We start from the raw sequence: 21797 nt of genomic DNA on the forward strand, positions 1-21797 counted from the left end.
CCACGTGTTGAGCAATTCGGCGGTACGTCCACCCGGCCTCCCGCATGCCCACTATACGCCCTCGCTCAAAGTCCGTCAACTGCACATACGGTTCACGTCCACGCTGTCGCGGCATGCTACCAGTGTTAAAGACTGCGATGGAGCTCCGTATGCCACGGCAAACTGGCTGACACTGACGGTGGCGGTGCACAAATGCTGCGCAGCTAGCGCCATTCGACGGCCAACACCGCGGTTCCTGGTGTGTCCGCTGTGCCGTGCGTGTGATCATTGCTTGTACAGCCCTCTCGCAGTGTCCGGAGCAAGTATGGTGGGTCTGACACACCGGTGTCAATGTGTTCTTTTTTCCATTTCCAGGAGTGTAATTTCATAGTAGCCGTATTTTCAAGCGATCATTCCTGCCACACCGAAGCCAGTAGGCTGCTATGGCACCACTACTGGTGGAGAAATGACAGATCTCATCATGTCTGCTTGGTTTATGGTAAGAATGAACGCTTCTAAATGGAGCCTCAGCCACAGAATGTAAGATAAATAAATGAAATAAAATCATTGTAACCATGGAATATCTATTTCCAAAACAAGTATTTCATAAGTTAAGGATCTGTGTATAAAATTCTCCTCGGAAAATAATGGAAAAAATCACGGTAGCTGCGGTCCTGTAGCTCTGAATACCTAGAGCAGACTGTTCCAATGGGCATGGCTGCCTCTGAGTGGCGTTCATCTCGTTGGAGGGCTAGCTAAGCTAGTATAGGCTGCCTACCAAGTAGTTCTACTGAACCCCCTTGTCGACATGTGCTAGCCACTTCGCAAGTCTGCCTACGGACACTCGGGTTGGGCTGCACAGTCTCGTACGCCATGGCCTAGCTTAATGGTTCCAGTCTTTCTGAGTCCATTATCCCAGAGTGAAATCATGTATTAGCTAGTAACTCCACCATAAAGAACATCAACACGTAACTAACTGCAGAATAAAATGAATCGTTGGCCACTTTTCTTTTTAAATTTACGAAACCGTCACTCCGCCATCAGGCTAGAAGAGGCCCATAGGGACCATCCGACCGCCGTGTCATCCTCAGTTGAGGATGAGGATAGGAGGGGCGTGTGGTCAGCCCACCGCTCTCCCGGTCGATATCATGGTTTTCTTTGACCGGCTCCTCAATTGGCATCACGAGGCTGGGTGCATCCGGAAAAGTGGCAACAGCGCATGGCGGCAGGATGGTCACCCATCCAAGTTCCGGCTACGGCCGACTGCGCTTAACATCGGAGATCTCACGGGAACCTGTGTATCCACTGCGGCAAGGCCGTTGCCTCCAAATTTAGGAAAGATAAGTGATATTTAGTTTTACAGGCTTTTGTTTAACTACGAATTAGTGACTCATTGAGACAATTGGTACTGATTATCTATAACAAGCTTTATGATGAAGCAATTCTCAGTGTATTTCGAATGATAGCTACAGCACTTCCCCTGAATAAAATATCCATATTGAGAGTAGGCAATTATTACAAAACATGTTCCTTCTTCGTCGCTCCTCTCCCAAGCGACACTTGCTTGACCCACACCCTGCAGCTCTATTTAAAACAACGAAACTGAAAGGTTTTCACTGTACTTAGGTTGTAAATTACTTGAATGTTGGAATCTTTACTTCTCAAAGGGCAGAAACTTAAAGACTTCAGGCTGCCAATGCTTTGCATATGACCATTGCCACTAATAATAATAATAATAATAATAATAATAATAATAATAATACTGTGTACGTCCCGCAGCAGTTTGTAGGCCATTAAGTGGTTGTTGTTGTTGTGTTGTGCTGTCAATTAGTTCATTTATTTGCTGCAAAGTGAAAAATGAAGGAATTTCTGGTCCATTTACAGGAACCACCCGGAACTCGGAAAAAAGCATTTTCATGAGATACGTGATGCATATGTCTCAATTTTAGTCTCGTAAAATCACAGTACAAGGTATGTGTGTAGTGGATGGAGCATGTGAGGAACAAGATATTCATATATTTTTTTCGTTCCGCAAGCTGTAACATCCAGCACATTGTGTCTCGTGCTAGTGACAGTATTAGAAAAAGAAAAATGTAATTATGGGAAACCGATACTGATCAGCTAAAACTTTGTGACCACGGACCTACTATCGATATAAATCCGTCGAGGCGATAGCAGCGTCACCTGCCGTCTGTGTGCACAATGTGGAAGGCGAGCATCTATCTGAGTTTGACCGAGGAAAAGTTGTGATAGCCAGGAGGCTCGGTACGAGCATTTCTGAAACTGCAGGACTTGTTGGGTGTTCGAGGAGAGCTTTGGTAAGTGACTACAACACACGGTGAAACCACATCCAGATATCGTGGTGTTGGGCGGCCACCCCTCATCACAAGTGTCGGACGTCGTAGGCTGGGCTGGGGAGCCTCGTAAAACGGCAAAGGTGGAGGTGGCGAACTGTAGAGGGAGTAACGTCAGACTGCAAGTGTACCTGAACACACAGACCACCGAATACTTCTAACGATGGGCCTCCGCAGCCGAAGACCCATGCGTGTGTGTCAATGTTAACACGACGACATCGGCAACTGCGAGTCACTGGCACTGCCTGTTGGCGCAGCCGCAGAGCGTTGCACGGTCTGACGAATCCCGACAGCAGCTGCATCCTTCAACACCTTAATTTTTCACTCCCTGAAACCTTTCGAGTGGGCGAGAGCCACACGCCACCTTGGCTCCAGGCTCAGGTTCGCGTCCACCTTGACCTCTGCTCGCTCCCGAAGGAGGTTACCCCCGGTTCAGTCTACCACTCCCGTTTTGTCGAACTTCGTTCGATGTTCCTTAATATGATCTTCATTTATACAGATGGCTCTAAGACGAATGACGGGGTCGGGTGTTCTTTTATTGTCGGGGCACAAAGTTTCAAATACCGGCTCCATGGCCATTGTTCGGTCTTCACAGCTGAGCTCTTTGCCCTCTACCAGGCTGTTCTTTACATCTGCCGCCACCGACATTCTGCATAAGTCATCTGCTCCGATTGCCTGAGCGCTATCCAGAGCCTCAGTGATCCGTACCCGGTTCACCCTTTCGTGCACCGGATCCAACGCTCTCTTCAGCAGCTGGTGGACGTCGGTTCTCCGGTTAGCTTTATGTGGGTTCCTGGCCATGTCGGTATGCCTGGGAACGAACCTGCAGATGCCGCGGCCAAGGCTGCGGTCCTCCAGCCTCGGACAGCTTCTTGTTGTGTCCCTTCGTCAGATTGTAGCAGGGTCATTTGTCGGCGCATTTTATCGCTGTGGCATGCCGATTGGGCTGCACTTACAGACAACAAGCTTCGGGCCTTGAAACCTCTTCCCGTGGCTTGGACTTCCTCCTCACGCCCTTCTCGGCGGGAGGAGGTAGTTTTGGCCCGGTTACGAATTGGACACTGCCGGTTCAGCCATCGCCATCTGCTGACGGCTGCGCCGGCACCGTTCTGTCCATGTGGGCAATTGCTGACGGTCTGCCACATTTTAACGTCCTGTCCGGATTTTAACACACTGCGTCTTGATCTTGGCCTGCCATGTACTCTAGAAGCCATTTTAGCGGATGACCCACGAGCAGCTGCTCGCGTTCTTCATTTTATCAATTTGACAACCCTCTCTAAGGACATTTGATTATGCTGTTTTCTTTTTTTAATCCTATGCCTCAGTCTGTCTTTTATCGTGTTTTCCGTTTCGTTGCTGTTTTAAACTTGTGACTCGCGGTGCATTCCTAACGTATTCTGGGCGCTAATGACCGTTGAAGTTGTGCGCCCTAAAACCACAAAAAAAAAAACTGCGTCATGCCGACGAGAGGACGCCAATCCGTCGTCTTCCAGGGGAACAGCTGCTCGATACCTGTATTGTGGGGCGGAGACGAGCTGGCGGCGTCTCCCCGATGCATTGGGGAACATTCGCGTGGGCTTACGCGGATCCACTGGAGATGCGCAAGGCACGATGACCGCGAAGGAGTATCACACACTGGTTGCAGACCACGCACACCGCATCGCGATGGTAACGTTTCCCGACGTCGATGGTATTTTTCAACAAAATATCTGGGATGTGCCGTCAGAACTCTTGCCCCCCCACCTCACCGCCCGGAATTTGCGGGAATTAGGTGGCTTGCGTGTTAGGATGTAGTGCCAACCCCCTCCAAAACCTACGAAGGCCTCATTGCTTTCAATGCCGAGCCAAAAGTGGACATACAGGCTACTAGGTAGGTAGTCATAATATTCTGGTTGATCAGTGTATGTAATCAGTATTCCAGTGGCTGTAGTAATGATCCTTTAAAAATAATTTCTTATCTTGATCCAAATGCGTCAGACCCATATGCTTCTACCCCTCAGAAAATTTCACTTCACGGTTCAGGGGTAGTTATCACAGAGTTGCGGACCACTGGCCCGGCTGCTCGCCCACCCCCGTCCACGTGAACAGCGTGACCCAGAGTGTGCGGTTGTGGTGGAGGGTGTGCACCCACGCCTACCTGTACTCCTTGTAGCCGCGGGGCCTGCTGTTGTAGGAGAGCGGCTCCATGTCCTCGGCGCTGCCGTACGCGTCGTGGCGGCCCAGCCCGTGCCCGTGCGACGTGCCGTACGGCGACAGGTGCTCGTCGCGCTCGTACGAGTTCTCGCGGCTGGTCTCGGGCGTGGCCATGTCGTGCGCCGCCGACCGGAACTGCGACGCCGACGAGTTGGCGTGCTGCCCGCCCACCGGGTAGTTCAGGTCGCTCGTGTAGTCGCTGTCTTCCGAGTAGCCGGCTGCGAAAACACCGACATGCCTGCGCTTAACACACCCTGTCGTGGGCGTCCGCGGAAATTTTTTCGAGAGAGGGCAACATTCTGAAATTCCTACTTTTTATACACGACGGTCACAAACAGTCTGAAAAACTTGTAAGGTTGTTTTACCTACATCTACATCTTCGTCGACACTCTGCAGATCATACTTATGTGCCTGACAGAGGGTTCGTCGAACCACCTTCACAATAATTCTTTATTACTCCATTCTCGAAAAACGCACTAGAAAAGAGAACACCTATATCTATCCGTGCGAGTTCTCATATCCCTTATTATGAAGATGGTTTCTTACTATGTACGTTGGCGCCAACAAAATATTTTTTTCATTCGCAGGAGATAGCTGGCGATTGAAATTTTTTTGAGAAGATGTGGGCTCAACGAGAAACTTCTTTGTTTTAATTATGTCCGCCACAAATCCTGAACCATGTGTGACACACTCTCCCCTATTCCTCGATAACACAAAAACTGCTTCTCTTCTTTGAACTTTCTGGATGTACTCCGTTAATCCCTCCTGGTAAAGGTCTCACACCGCGCTGCAGTACTCCAAAACAAGACGCACAAGCGTAATGCAGGCATTCTCTTTACTAGATCTGCCGCATCGTGTGAGCGTTCGGACAATAAATAGCAGTATTTGGTTCGCCTTCCCCACAACATTTTCTATGTCTTCCATTAAATTTAACTTGCTCGTAATTGTAATTCCTAGGTATTTAACTGAATTTATGGACTTTAGATTTAACTGATTTTCGCGTAATCGAAGTTTAACGGATTCGTTTTAGCACTCATGTGGATGACATCATGCCTTTTGTTATGTAGAGTCAACTGCCTATTTTCGCACCACACAGATATCTGCCGACCGTGGTGGCCACGCGGTTCTAGGCGCTGCAGTCCGGAACCGCGCGATTGCTACGGTCGCAGGTTCGAATCCTGCCTCGGGCATCGATGTGTGTGATGTCCTTAGGTTAGTTAGGTTTAAGTAGTTCTAAGTTCTAGGGGACTGATGACCTCTGACGTTAAGTCCCATAGTACTCAGAGCCATTTGAACCACAGATATCTTCTCTAAATCGTTTTAAGATTTGTTTTGAACTTTTTATGAGTTAATTGGACGATAAACGACAGCATCATCTGCAAACAGCCTAAGACGGCTGGTAAGGTTGTCTCCTAAATAGTTTGCATAGATAAGGAACAGCAGAAGGCCTATAACACTACCTTGGCGAAAGCCAGAAGTCACTTCCGTTTTACTCTATGACTTTCCGTCACTTACTACGAACTATGACCTCTGTGACAGGAAGCCACCAATCCAATCGCATAACAGATGATATTCTGTAACCACACAACTTGATTACAAGCCGCTATTGAGGTACAGTGTCTAAAGCCTTCTTGATATCTAAAAATACGGAGTAAATTTGAAATCCTTTCTCAATAGCACTGAGTGTGTGTCAGTAGACTGTTCTCTTCGATGTAATTCATAAAGTTGGAACACAGCACATGTTCCTCAATCCTGCTACATGTCGACAATGATATGGGCCTCTAATTTAGTTGATTACTCCTATTGCCTTTCTAGAATATTAGTGTTACCTGCCTTGGGTACGGGTCTTTCGTCGAGCGAGCAGTTGGTTCAAGTGGCTCTGAGCACTATGGGACTTAACTTCAGAGGTCATCAGTCGCCTAGAACTTAGAACTACTTAATCCTAACTAACCTAAGGACATCACATTCATCCATGTCCGAGACAGGAATCGAACCTGCGATCGTAGCGGTCGCGCGTTTCCAGATTGTAGCGCCTAGAACCGGTCGGCCACTCCGGCCGGCGCGAGCAGTTGCATATGATTGTTAAGTACGGAGCTATTGCATCAGCATCTGTGACTGTGTTGAGAAATAATTGCTAAGAAAAAACTCAATACGTTTTCCCGTTTCTCACTTAATTATCACTGAAGTTAGCCATTAGGGTCGTTACGCGTGAAAATTCAAGCGGTCCACCAGATAGAGTTAGTGTTTGTTGTTCTTATAGCATAGATGACAGCGCAAGAGACTGCTCAGCCTTTGGCTTTGATTCGATCCTTAGTGCCGTCCCATGTCAAATATTTGCAGCGCTGTGTTGTTCCGTGTTAGGGAGCCAAGCGGAGAGCACGTCTGGCGTCACCGCCCCTGGTGCTCTGGTGGGCCGCTTGAACCTGCTTTCAAACGGACTGAATGGCTCACTTCAACGCTGATTAACTCGGAAACGAGCAACGTTTCATTTTTTTCTACACAACTATTTTTCAGCACAATCTATCCTGCGGCACCCTTACAAGATTTTCAGACTGTTTATGTTCACACTGTACAGCTAGTACAGTTTGAGAACGTATATTACTGCCCCAAGAACTAAATTTGACAGCAAATGCATAAAACTATTGTATCTTGAATGACTGTCATTCCAATGCTTTTAGGTAGATTACTTAGATAGCAAAATGGTTAGCAAAATTCTTGAGTCTAAGCTAAGCAGACATTTCTATATTTTTAATATGAATTTGAAAGCAACCATTTTGATTTAAGGATCGGAAATTACATTATTTTCACGTTTAATTCCAGGGTATTTAAGGAGGCATTCACAAGAAATACTATTATTAATACACCAGTAATGTTAGTTTGTCACTAAAAATTAAAAATCTGAAATAGGAGACGTGAGATCGATGGCGAAAATTCTGTTGAAATGCAACAAAAATAATCAGAAACATATGCCACATTAATGTATCTCAAAGTGGAGAAGGAAACAAACTTTTAAAAAAGAACAGAGTATTTCTAGTCACTGCAATGCTAAATCTGCTATTTAGTAGATTCGAGGCGTCTGTTGTTAGAGATGCTCCATAATTTTGTGATGAAACTGAAGATTATACCGTCAGGTTCCAGTAGTTGGTGCGGACGCCTGTGTATGCGTCTGCGTGCGATACACCTGAAAACGTATTACCAAAAGCAGGTTTTCTGAAGGAAATATGAGTTGAGATGTAAGACTAAGGAAAGTGCATAGCTGGTCATTAAAATGGTGACACCAAATGAAATCTTACTTTCGTCTGACACAATATAGCACGAATATTACATGAACAAATTAATGAGTGATTTGTCGATATACACCGTGTGAAATTAAGTACAAAGAGCTGCCGCCTGTCAGAAACGATGGCTTTAACTCGGTCGAGCATTAAATCTAAGCTCGGAGGTCAGATATGGCTAGGCATTCTACACTGCATTAACTTATGCCAGAGTTTATCAGTCGTTGCGGCGGATGATTGTTGGGTAACAGTCTAACGCCATCTGACTCGAGATAGGTCAGCAGAGCATGGGCAGCGTGCGGTCTTGCGTTATCCTGTTGCAAGATGAAGTCACGGAGCCATCAACTTTAACACGTCAGAAATGTACCGGTTACTGTCCGAATTACCGGCTATGCCAAAGGAGGCAATCGCATTGTATATTGAATGGAACCCCGTACCACCACGTCACATGTTGGACCCTGATGGTGAAGGCAGATGTCACCAGGCAACGTTCGATACCCTCAGAGCCTCCACCGTCATACTAGAAGCAGAACAAAGACTGGTCTGGAAAGACGGCGTGGTGCCACTACTGTGTCCAGTGCCGTCCCGTTATGGTGCCCTGCCATGGCAAATCGAAACACTGATCGGCATGGAGTCATCGCACTGTCCATGTGGATACTTTTCTTGTTGCAGACAAATCCATTTTCTGATTCAAGATGTTTTATCTCCCACGGGGAGATGCTTGATTAGCAATAATAAGACACAGGTAAAATAAATAAGGATTCATTATGACCACAATACAGAGGTTTAATAACAAAGGAAAAACTCTTCTCAATAAAAAAAATAATGTAACTTCTCAGACACTAACAGGCATACGCCTGGAATACACAGTGAATAATCGTAGTGGGACATGACGACTGTTGTTGTTGTTGTTGTTGTGGTCTTCAGTCCAGATACTGGTTTGAAGCAGCTCTCCATGCTACACTAAGCAGTGCAAACTTACAAGTTATTACTGCAACTTACATCCTTCTGAATTTGCTTAGCATTCTTCTGTAGCACCACATTTCGAAAGCTTCTATTCTCTTCTTGTCAAAACTATTTATCGTCCATGGTTGACTTAAGACTATTCCACTGATAATCCCTGACGGTGGAGGATGTAGTTGAGGATGTAGTTGACCGTGAGGTACGTCTCGGAATATCGCTGCAAGTCGTAGGCCCCGTTGCTGTATCTTCCCACCGGGACTGATGGTCTGCTAAGAGCCGAGGCTTAAATTGGCCGAGGTCTCCGGTGGAGCGAACTTCCGACGCGTCGGCTTACACTGCCGTATATATCCGGAGCACGGAGGAATTTGTGCCGATCCAGTTGCGCAAACGTGACACGATGGACGTAATAGGTCCCTGGTGGAGCTTTCCCCGTGTCTGTCGTCCATGTTGTGATCGACACAGTCCGGAAAGGCAGCGCCTTCTGCATATGCAGTCCCGTAACGCCTTATTGTCTGAGGGATTGAGGTCCTTTAAGGGGAACGTCGTGTATATGGCACAAGGTGAATACGTGTTTATACGATCCGGCACGGCCGAGTGAATGGTAACTCTTTCCTCCTGAGCGCTAGTTCCATGGTGCTGTCGAGATCCTGTATGGCGTTCAGTAGGGCCCTATTGAAACCACTATATTCGTATAAAAGTCGCAGTATCCTGGCCAAACTGAGCAACAACACCGCGAAATCACTAACTGGAATCTCGATAGGCGGATAAGGAATGCAAAAGATTTCTCTCCTACCTACTCAGGCGGTTACGCTGAAATCTTACGCGTTTGCATTTCCAGACATGCAGTAGCTTCATGCCATTTCGGCGTTTGTCTCATTGTGGTTTTGCGGTACTGCCGTAGTGGTCAGCAGTGTTTATAGTCAACGTTGTTTATAAGTAAGACTTTTACCATTTTTCCTGAATTCCAGGGGGTCATTTGTATGTGATTACGAAAAATAGATATCAGTTTTGATATATTTTGATAAGGGTCACAGCACCAACGATTCAAAGACTCGTATGCCTTTGGAAGCAGTCTCTCGCTAGAGAACACACAGTGTTGGGTTTTACACAGTCACCAATGCCGTGGCCCACTAAAAGACACATTGGCCGAACCTCGGAATGACACTGCACATAAGCCTGGGCTGGTAGGTAATCTCACCCATCTCCATAACGCTTAAGACAATTTTTTTAAGATAACTCAGGTAAATCACACCCTCTATAAAATTATTGACCAGTACCACTATAAGAATAAGAGTAACACCCCCTCCCTTTCCCTCCATTCAACCCTTCAGTCCTCACCCAGGTCATTCCATTAATACTGTAATGACATCGTGTAACCTCTGGTCCCTAAAACCAAAGCTGTCAATATCCTGGCTGTAATAACAGGAGGAACCAACTGTTGATTCCGTGTTTCTGACTTTCAGCCCACCATACAAAACCATCCCTTGAAAATTAGTAAAACACTATAAGGTCAGTGAATTAAATTGAATAATTTAAATCATTGCAACAACTAACTCTCCAATAAAAATCTGATATTAGCCTCAAACTGGTCATGGGGACTACACTCGTCCTCCATTATTTGGACCTCCAACCTAAACTTGCACTTTCAAATGTTGCTTCGTATACCGCACCCTCCAAGTATCACACCAAAGTCTGCACTTCCCACTATCCGTGTATACGCCCTCCTAACGTACGCAGCCCGTGCCGGTTAGGTTCTGATCCCTCCCGGATTCCTAGAATGGCTCTAGTGTGGGTCGTCGCCACGACACGCACCCTCTTCTCTTCCACACACTACCACGTTCGGTCGCAAGCTAACTTCAACGATCGCCGACTTAGCGACTGGAGATCGATACTTAGATTAAACATCTTTTTTATTATTTTTACAAAATAAGGCTGTGTTTGTCGCCTATTCATCTCTCACTACAGGCCAAATATCCATCCGATTCCAACTTCCTGTTCCGTATTTACACAAGACCGACACAATTCTGAAGACACCAATATTATTTGACCACCCAGGTACTCACTCATCCGATTATCGCACCTCTCTGGTCGGCGGAATCACCTGATCTTAACCGCACAGAAAATGTCTGGATCATTGAACAGTGAGTGGAACGTAGCAATTAACATCCCTGCAGTTTTGTAGCTCTACGGAATATAAGCACCAATGAGTGGCTTCTGCTGAATGCTGCATTCCTGGCAACGCTTGTGGACTATTTTTCTCGCGGAACTTAGGCCATTATTAATTAAGAGGCCTTGATACATGTTATTACCATGATGTCTCCTGGGGGGGAGGGGGTTGATTAATAACATATAACATTATAGAATATTGAAAACGTTTAAATATTGGTAAGTAGATCTTCGGGGGGGGGGGGGGGGGGGAATTTTGCCATACGCCATGTACCGGGTGATCAAAAAGTGAGTATAAATTTGAAAACTTAATAAACCACGGAATAATGTAGATAGAGAGGTAAAAATAGACACACATCATTGGAATGACATGGGGTTTTATTAGAACCAAAAACAAAACAAAGTTCAAAAAATGTCCGGCAGATGGCGCTGGACAGCAAAACGTCAGTGACTGCGCATGACAATAGGAGCTGTAATGAGAGAGAGAATCAGATGAGCCAGCAGTCGCAGCATGTTGACGTTACCTGAAAAGGCGCTTTTAGTGAAGCTGTATTATCAGAATGGGGAATGTGCTAGTTCAGCGTTACGATCCTATCGCCATAGGAAGGGGATTCGAACGGGTAAAGGTCCTTTGACATATGCAGATGTGGCGAGAATGATTTCGAGTTCGTAGCCACGGGTTGTTTAGACGATTGACCCCGTAGTGGCCGACCGAGCACAATGCGTAATGCTGCTTAGACAGTTCAGGAAGAAATGGAGACTGTAGCGGGTTCGTCTATGCACGGGGAAGTCAGCTCTCGTGAAGTCGCACGTCGCACCGGCATTCCGTACACTACTGTTTGGTTGGCACTTAGGCGTACCCTCCGATGCTATCCGTACAAAATCCATCGGTATCATGAGCTGTTACCTGGCAATTTAGTGAAATGGAGGGCATATGCTGTGTGGGCGTTTCAAAAGATGGCGGAAGATGACGATTGGTTGAATAACGTGTTGTGGATCGACAAAGCTCATTTCACGCTCCGAAGGTCTGTCAACGCCCACAACTGCAGAATTTGGGCTACCGAAAATCCTAGAACTGTCGTGGAAACTCCATTGCACGACGAGAAAGTCACGGTATGGGTTGGATTTACCACATCTACCGTTATCGGGCCTTTTTTCTTCGAGGAAATGCGTGATTCTGGATTTGTAACTGCTACCGTGACGGGTGAGAGGTACGCCGATATGTTACAGAATCGCATCATCCCCAGCCTGGCTGATAAACACCTGCTGGAACGTACTATGTTTATGCAGGATGACGCTCCACCCCATATTGCTAGACGCGTGAAAGACCTCTTGCGCGCGTCGTTTGGTGGTTATCGTGTGCTTAGCCGCCACTTTCGTCATGCTTGGCCTCCCAGGTCCCCAGACCTCAGTCCGTGCGGTTATTGGCTTTGGGGTTACCTGAAGTCGCAAGTGTATCGTGATCGACCGACATCTCTAGGGATGCTGAAAGACAACATCCGACGCCTATGCCTCACCATAACTCCGGACATGCTTTACAGTGCTGTTCACAACATTATTCCTCGACTACCCCTATTGTTGAGGAATGATGGTGGACGTAATGAGCATTTCCTGAGAGAACATCATCTTTCCTTTGTCTTACTTTGTTATGATAATTATTGCTATTCTGATCAGATGAAGTTCCATTTGTCGGACATTTTTTGAACTTTTGTATTTTTTTGGTTCTAATAAAAACCCATGTCATTCCAAGCATGTGTGTCAATTTGTACTTCTCTATCTACATTATTCCGTGATTTATTCAGTTTTCAAATTTATAGTGACTTTTTGATCACCCGGTACTTGTTCGTGGCCTCAAGCTTTCCATTGAACAAAACAGTGGTTAAGATTTATTTGAATTTTGTCCTGCATTCTACCTGAAAGCAACTGTGCAATGTAAATTTAACTTGCGGACTCCAGAGCAGCTGATGAGGGAATGAACATAACTAAATGCTTGTTAGTGTCGTTCTCGTGCAGGGTAAGCGAGGTTAATGACCACAGAAGACCGAATGGTGTGCTGGTACGCGCAGTGAGGAAAAATTTAAAGAAATAAGTTGATTCCAAATTGGCATTTATTCAGGAAAATGAACGTACTCTTCAAAGTCAGTAAATACATAAAATCCCAACACTACGGTTCCGTGAATGGAAACTGTTGTTATTATCATCATTCAACGAGGATTAGGTTAAACAACGCACACAACATGGACGCTCATCTGCTCACACACAAAGCTTCAAAAAATCACAGAAAAACCGAAGGTAGAATTCACCATTTCCTAGTAAAGCTTGAGTCGTCAAAACTGGCTTGTGACTCACAACGAAAAGAGGCACGAAACTTGATAGAGGCCATGATGGGTGGTGTATATCGTGACTGGATAAAGAACAAAATCAGACCCAGCTGAATACAGTTATCTCTCGCAAGAACCTCATTAAGATTCTGATAATCGATTTTAAAAATTTCTAATATGAAAAAATACACTAACTCCCATCTAAAAGAACCTTCCAACTGCTCGAAGTTGTGACAAGTCACATTCACCAGATCCCAGAACAGCGACTGACAAATTCTGCACAAAACCCAACCTGGCTCGCCTGTGTGGGTAGAAAGAGAAAGAAACTTGGAGGGGGCAAACTGACCTGTCGACGAGGCGAATTTTTCAGTGGTACCACATGTCTCCCTTAATCGTAAGATAGGAGAAACGAAGCCTGCTTCCATACCTCAAAATATTCCGTCGATTCAGCGTCTAAAATTTGAACAAGTGCTTGTCTTGCACCTGTGTCTATGGGAACTAACCGCGAGGCTGTGCTTTAAAAAATACCAGGCAGACATACGGTGTGCCAAATTGATGGCCCAAGCAAGCTTAGAAAAATAAAAACAACGACCGTTCCCAAACGCTGCTGCAGACCTGAGCCAAGGAAGCAAACCTCAACTGGCCAATGAGCATGTGTTCGCAATTTCTCCCACATTCCAGTAATGTGCCATGTTTAGGAAAGGTGGTTGAAGCTGCGTGGGGTGCCGAATATGAAACATAATAAAAATGGAGATAAAAATCAGACAGTAGGATTCCGAGACTGAGCTTTCCCCCTGGCATAATACACTCCTGGAAATGGAAAAAAGAAAACATTGACACCGGTGTGTCAGACCCACATTACTTGCTCCGGACACTGCGAGAGGGCTGTACAAGCAATGATCACACGCACGGCACAGCGGACACACCAGGAACCGCGGTGTTGACCGTCGAATGGCGCTAGCTGCGCAGCATTTGTGCACCGCCGCCGTCAGTGTCAGCCAGTTTGCCGTGGCATACGGAGCTCCATCGCAGTCTTTAACACTGGTAGCATGCCGCGACAGCGTGGACGTGAACCGTATGTGCAGTTGACGGACTTTGAGCGAGGGCGTATAGTGGGCATGCGGGAGGCCGGGTGGACGTACCGCCGAATTGCTCAACACGTGGGGCGTGAGGTCTCCACAGTACATCGATGTTGTCGCCAGTGGTCGGCGGAAGGTGCACGTGCCCGTCGACCTGGGACCGGACCGCAGCGACGCACGGATGCGCGCCAAGACCGTAGGATCCTACGCAGTGCCGTAGGGGACCGCACCGCCACTTCCCAGCAAATTAGGGACACTGTTGCTCCTGGGGTATCGGCGAGGACCATTCGCAACCGTCTCCATGAAGCTGGGCTACGGTCGCGCACACCGTTAGGCCGTCTTCCGCTCACGCCCCAACATCGTGCAGCCCGCCTCCAGTGGTGTCGCGACAGGCGTGAATGGAGGGACGAATGGAGACGTGTCGTCTTCAGCGATGAGAGTCGCTTCTGCCTTGGTGCCAATGATGGTCGTATGCGTGTTTGGCGCCGTGCAGGTGAGCGCCACAATCAGGACTGCATACGACCGAGGCACACAGGGCCAACACCCGGCATCATGGTGTGGGGAGCGATCTCCTACACTGGCCGTACACCACTGGTGATCGTCGAGGGGACACTGAATAGTGCACGGTCCATCCAAACCGTCATCGAACCCATCGTTCTACCATTCATAGACCGGCAAGGGAACTTGCTGTTCCAACAGGACAATGCACATCCGCATGTATCCCGTGCCACCCAACGTGCTCTAGAAGGTGTAAGTCAACTACCCTGGCCAGCAACATCTCCGGATCTGTCCCCCATTGAGCATGTTTGGGACTGGATGAAGCGTCGTCTCACGCGGTCTGCACGTCCAGCACGAACGCTGGTCCAACTGAGGCGCCAGGTGGAAATGGCATGGCAAGCCGTTCCACAGGACTACATCCAGCATCTCTACGATCGTCTCCATGGGAGAATAGCAGCCTGCATTGCTGCGAAAGGTGGATATACACTGTACTAGTGCCGACATTGTGCATGCTCTGTTGCCAGTGTCTATGTGCCTGTGGTTCTGTCAGTGTGATCATGTGATGTATCTGACCCCAGGAATGTGTCAATAAAGTTTCCCCTTCCTGGGACAATGAATTCACGGTGTTCTTATTTCAATTTCTAGGAGTGTAGAAATATGAGAAAAAGCAAGGAGAGAAAACACACTCTGCAGAACTTGACCAATAATTGATTGAATACAGCATTTCAGTACAAAGGTTTACTGATAATCGTTCTTCCCAGTGGAACTGAAAGTCGGCGGCATGAAGTACCCCCTCTCACAACACAGTGGCTTGCATGGTATGGATTCAGACGTGAACTGCACGTACCCTACAGAGAGGTGCGGGGCCAGTGCCCGCGGGTGAGTACTTACAGTGGCCGAAGTACTGCAGCTGCCTGCGGGCCTGCTCGGCGCGCGCCTCCTGGTCCATGATGTTGTTCAGCATCTCCAGCTTCCGCTGCAGGTCGGCGCCCTCCGTGTTCTCCGGGTCTGCACGAGGCACAAAAGGCAACTATCAGTCCACAGGAACGACGCACCCACGGCAGGCCGCCCCCACACTGCGTGGCCAGCTACAGACTACTGCTCTACTTTGTTCATCGTAAGTGCGAATCTGACGTGAATCGCCGCACTTTTAGCGATTGGTCGTCTGGTGCAGTGCACCTACATCACATGTTGTGCCATTCTTACGTGTCAGTTATTTCGTTGATATTCTAGCGTGACTGACACATCGAGGCACGCTAAACCGTTGAAAGTCTTCACTGGTTTGTCCAGTCAGAGGGTTAAATATTTAAAAGCACCGAGAAACAGAATGTTCCATTATGGCTAATTTATCCAAGATATTACTGAGAAAAGAAATCCGTCGCAACCGATACGACAGATTTCAGATTCTGCGTTTGGCGGAGGGTATGTTTAGAACGTAACAACTCAGGTGAAATGTCTACTCTAAAAATTTCGGAAATACGCTTTTACAGTACACTTACGACAAAGAGCTGAAATTACTACGTCTGCAGCAGGTTTTCTTGCACCTCGTTTTTTCTCGCAACATTAAATTTCCGCTTGATCGCTTTTGTACCGTTTGATGGAATTTTACCGTACGTTTCATTGTCCTTGCATATTGTACAAATTGTAATCTGATGTTATACCTTTTATCTGCTGCTCATAGTTTTCACTAATCACATATACAGCGACTTAGATGATACATCGCTCGGCTGTTACAACACAAACGCTGCTGCTGCAGCCTAATCCTCGCAAGAAGGGACTGCCAGCGGTGGGCAGGACAGCTTTGTGCAGCCTTTTTAGTCTTTTAGTCTTCTAATGGTTCAGATGGCTCTAAGCACTATGGGACTTACATCTGAGGTCATCGGTCCCCTAGGCATAGAACTACTTAAACCGAAGGACATCACTCACATCCATGCCCGAGGCAGGATTCGAACCTGCGACCGTAGCAGCAGCGCGGTTCCGGACTGAAGCGCTTAGAACCGGTCTGCCACACAGGCCAGATTAGTCTTCTAATACCACAACAATAGTACCTTACGTCACATCATCAACAGAAAACTTGCCGCACGGTGCAGAGGATAGTGTTTTTGAGTAGTACCGCAAAGTTTGTTTCATGGTGATAACCTCATTTTTTTTCAGATGTAACGGTCCCCTCAGCCTGCTGAGGTTAACTGAACAGCTGCGTTATGTCGAAAGGCTTGCAGAAGGCTAGGTGACACACAACGTTTATTTATTAGCAAGAAGCAGGAAAAGCATCAGCTGTTACTTTTTCGGGTTAGAGAAAAAAAATCCCTGTCGTATTACGACTACGTATTTGCAAGAGCCCGAACAAGTTCTATAGGATTTAGGGCAAAATGATATGGTGGTAGCACGAAGAAAAACATTTTCATGCAAAATTTTGTCAGTGGACTACAGAGGACAGGAGAAAGTCGGAGCTCCTTAATTAACGCCAAATGTTTGGCTTACCTTGTCTCTACGTATTTTTAATTTTATTTTCTCTGTTTTTAAATGATAGTCCGAAGTATTCCTGCTATAGTTGTAAAGAAGAAGTGAACATGAAACGAAGCTTCGCATTCACAGCCACGAAACATCGCATGGCATTTTAGTTTCACAATACTCCTCACACAGTCTCACCCTACAATAGCTATTCACAATATGCTGTGTATGACTCCACGGTTCACCTGAATAAACCAATAGCCATTGCAATTCTGATGCTTCTTTTCTTTATCTTACAAAAATTAAAAGTGTTGTGCTCTTTTTACAATTATGTTTTCTCTTCCGCACATAATGACTCGCTCATTCTGGCACTTTTTAAAATCAAGTTTTTATCAGAATTTCATTGCTAACGTTGAAGTGCACTTCTGTGCAAAAAAAGCTGTGAAGTTTTTGCAAAAATGGTAGTTCTTTATACTGTTCATAATATTACATATATTTCGGTTTAATAACACATTTATTCCAATCGTCAACGAAACATTTATTGTGTGTATTTTGCTTATTCTGATTTGAGGTAATTATGCGCCTCTCGGCGCTGTGTTCCACATTTCGTAACTTGCACACCGCCGACTCACTTAACTTTTGCTTGTTGCCATCTCTGTCGGCTTATCACACCCTCCTCTCTCACTGTTCTCACTGTCCGTAAAATTAATGTCAACATAAAACTGTCATGGCTTCCCTCGAATCTGTTTTCCATAAACACTTTTCGCACAGGCACTGTAAGGTAACAACTGGCGCTGCCGTCCGTAATGGCCGAGCTGTCCTAGGTGCTTCAGTCCGGAACCGCGCGACTGCTAAGGTCGCTAGTTCGAATCCTGCCTCGGGCATGGATGTTTGTGATGTCCTTAGGTTAGTTAGGTTTAAGTAGTTCAAAGTTCTAGGGGACTGATGACCTCAGATGTTAAGTCCCATAGCGCTCAGAGCCATTTGAACCATTTTTTGAACTGGCGCTACTTCGAACCGGAACGTGTCTGTACCTAGTGACGAGGCAAAGTTAATTCTCGCTGCGGCCGGGTAATCGCTTCGCCTTGCGAAGTAACGTACACAGAAGAACCTCGCTAATCTGACCTCGGGCGGTCCGACTCCCCGATTAGTCCGACCTTCCCGTACCCGATGTTTGCTTACGTATGATGGCCGTTACTACAGGCCGCCGGATCAGTAGGCAGCTTGTCTGTGTGCCATAGTTCGACCAGTTTCAGTATGAAACAACTTGTTTCTGACTCGATCAATAAGTGTTAATAGGCAAGCAGTTAGTTTAGAAATTAGTGACAGTGTTCTTATATTTTAAAGTGTGTAAAGCTGAAATATGGCACCAAACAAACGTGAACATGTGACGTTATTTTTACAGTCGGACGTTGCGCCCAGTGAAATGAGCGGATCTGTGCAGCTGACGCCGACTGCGCAACAGAAGTGGAATTAATTGATGACAAATTCATTCACACTTTAACTCGAACAACCGATGAGAACGAGAAAGACGACGACACGTGAAGACAATGGATATACGGCTCGAGTATTATGTACAAATGCTAAAAATGCACTTGTTCGTCAACCCCAATAGTCATTTTGTGCATAAGGAAATGACGGAACATCGCTGCAAAAGCAAGGTTGTCACATACTAAACGAAAGGACATTACAAACGGTTTTCGTCCTGCTTAGGAACGGAACATTCTACTCATGTCTTAAAAAACTAAGCGCATATCAATTGCGTGTCAGTGCAGTACTGAAATAAGGTACGTACAGTAACACAGTAACAATATCGTATCGTTCGATACAGATGTATTTTCTAGTACAGCCACTAGTGCACATTACACTTTCGTCTAAGTTTCTGTATTGTGTCAACGTTTTCTTTTTGTTTTGTTATTGTTTTAACCTGCAGCGTTATTTCAGACAGTATTTTCAGCTGAAAATTAAAGTTGTACTCTAGTATACTGTGATATTCCGGTACAGTAAATGCATTCCTCTGATGACCTAACCTTTAATTCGTTCCGCACATACTCCAAGTCCTGCAGAGCACGGATTAGCGAGGTTCTACTGTACTGCAATGTTTACTTGTGCGTTAAACTTACGATGAACACAGTACAGTCTGCGCACTTACCTGCGAGGTACCAACAGTATCGCTGAGACGACGAACCTGGAACAGTTCTGACACACAAGTGGCTATAAGGAAACACACCACACGGCAACAGAAAACATTCATCCTAAAATGAAAATCCTAATCATTTCGTGATACTTCCTGACGTCGATATCAACGACCATAAATGTACGAGAAACGCACACGTTTCAGGTTTTCACGTGTGACCCAGCTGGAATGCATTCTTCGAAACTTTTTTATTTTTTTCTTTCCTTGCAATAATTCTCCTCACCAACATGTGAAATCTGTGGAACATCTTTAACACCCTCGTAGTAATAACAAACTGCGACAGATACCGTGAAAAACAAGGAGGGAACAAACTGCACTTCGGTAGCCTGTTTCCTTTTGCGCAAAAGATCAGAATTACCGGTACACCTTCAACAAGATACAGTGCTTACATTTCTCTCAACAAAAGCTTCTTGCTGCATAAAGGTTTCCCGATAGCTAAAAAATTACGAGGAGAGTAAATAGTCACTCTGATGCATCAGCCTAGTAACACTTCCATATACTTAAAAAACTGAACTTACACTAGTTTCTCCCGCATCGTATTGCTTCGGGTAATACGTGTCTCTTACGTATTACTTTTTTAAATATTTTGTGTTGTTTTCTGTTTTAAGCGCTCAGTCCATTCTTAATTTCACAATAGGATGGTTTCACAGTATTACTATCCTCAGTCTGAGAAGAAATTATGTATATTTCAAATTATATTAGCCAAGGACTGTCGACAATAGAATACGCGAGTACCACATTGGTACAACTGTGTTTGAATGTCGTCGAGGCAGAGAACTGTAAAATGGCGATATCATCTATCATGGAAGACCAACTGTTTTAGAACAAGAGGTTTCAGACTTTAAGATACATATGTCACGAAATGGAAATCATTAACCACATGCTAAAATTTCACTTATGGTCCCGTAATGAGACTGCAGACACGTATTATGGGAATTCTTTGCAGTGCCATATCGAATCAGGCTGTTTACTATCAGCCTTTTAGCATAAATTCTGTTTCGCACAGAAATAGATTGTTAATGGCATAAGAGAAGATAAATGTTAATACACATATTTTAATAGATAGAGTATATTTCTAATCCCTCTGTACTAACAGTTCCAGCGACATATATATTTTGTCTTCAAATGAATCAGCTACAACCCAAGGTCAATCTACTTTTGATGAGCTTTTTAAAACTTCTGTCTGATGTGTTACCATCCCTAAATTTACCTCATCGTTGGCTATACCGGACTTTTCTTTCTGAGAATTTAACTGAGATAGTAATTTAAAACGGAAACGATATTTATACGTAGCACAAATTCAGAAAACCTTACGACAAGAAAACAATGAAAACAAACGTAGGGAACTTGGAGAACTTCAGTTAATGAATTACTTTAATCTTTTCTATGGAAACAAAACTAAGGAGTAAAAAAGTTTTTTCTAAAAACATATTTGTACAAAAATTTTGTTGTTGTTACGGTAATTTAATAGAAAAATTGAAGATCATTACAGTGCATAAATGCATAAAATACATGCTGAGAAAAAAGAAAGATGTGCTCTAGTGATTCTAAGAAGAAAGAAATATTATTTCGTAGGTTCCGCAAGAAAGGGTAGACTTTGAATCACTTTGTCTGCTGCTGTAATACTACTATGTTCTTTACCACTTCATTTTTCATTTGTAAAGATTAGTTTCTCTCAGGAAAAGGAATACCTTGGTAATATATCAGGTAACTTTCTGACTTCGCTTTCTAACTGCTGCTACTGTCCTCGTCTTTCCAATGTCAACCCTGTCGTACCCAGTGGTACTTAGGTACACAGGCTATCCTACAATTCAGAATTGTATTATTTTAAATAATTAATGTATCATCGCCTCAGAGAAATAAGTGTAGCATCTGCGATCAAAAGGAGAACTGTACCTCGAATGAAACAGTTACAGAAGTAATCACTTTTAACAATAGGCCAACCATGCTGCCACGCTTCACAATAGATTAAGTGGAAGATTGTAAAACCACCGAAATACGTTGAAATAAAATTATGCGTGATATTAACATAAGCTTTTTAGTTTCCATAATAACTACTATTCGCTTTATGTACTCTAATAACGGTACCAAAGCACACTCTTACTTAACTGCCCTTACATTACATTATATATCCAACAAATCCAGTAAAAATGATGGCGTCTTACTAACAGGTGGCACATTAGATGGCTTCCATCATCTGTTGCTTCCCGTTTGCCTTATGGAACGCAAATAGTCAGCGGCTGGTGACAGTGTTGTAGATTGGCTGGCTGTTAGCTGTTTTTGGGTTAAGCTTGTTGAAAAGTTATTCGATTCATTTACTA

The 21797-nt window shown here is 45.2% G+C and overlaps 1 protein-coding gene across 1 annotated transcript in view; it reads right to left on the reverse strand.

Annotated features, from left to right (window-relative positions):
• Positions 1-21797, reverse strand: part of LOC126095365 (phorbol ester/diacylglycerol-binding protein unc-13-like) — a 560121-nt gene that overhangs the window by 68915 nt on the left and 469409 nt on the right. The window contains exons 5-6 of the mRNA XM_049910171.1: positions 15720-15836; positions 4471-4744 (exon numbers count right to left, since the gene is read on the reverse strand). Of these exons, the coding sequence (XP_049766128.1) occupies positions 4471-4744; positions 15720-15836 (391 nt within the window). The remainder of the gene's footprint in view (positions 1-4470; positions 4745-15719; positions 15837-21797) is intronic.

The sequence above is a fragment of the Schistocerca cancellata genome, chromosome 8 (genome assembly GCF_023864275.1).
Source record: "Schistocerca cancellata isolate TAMUIC-IGC-003103 chromosome 8, iqSchCanc2.1, whole genome shotgun sequence".
Taxonomy (NCBI): Eukaryota; Metazoa; Arthropoda; class Insecta; order Orthoptera; family Acrididae; genus Schistocerca; species Schistocerca cancellata.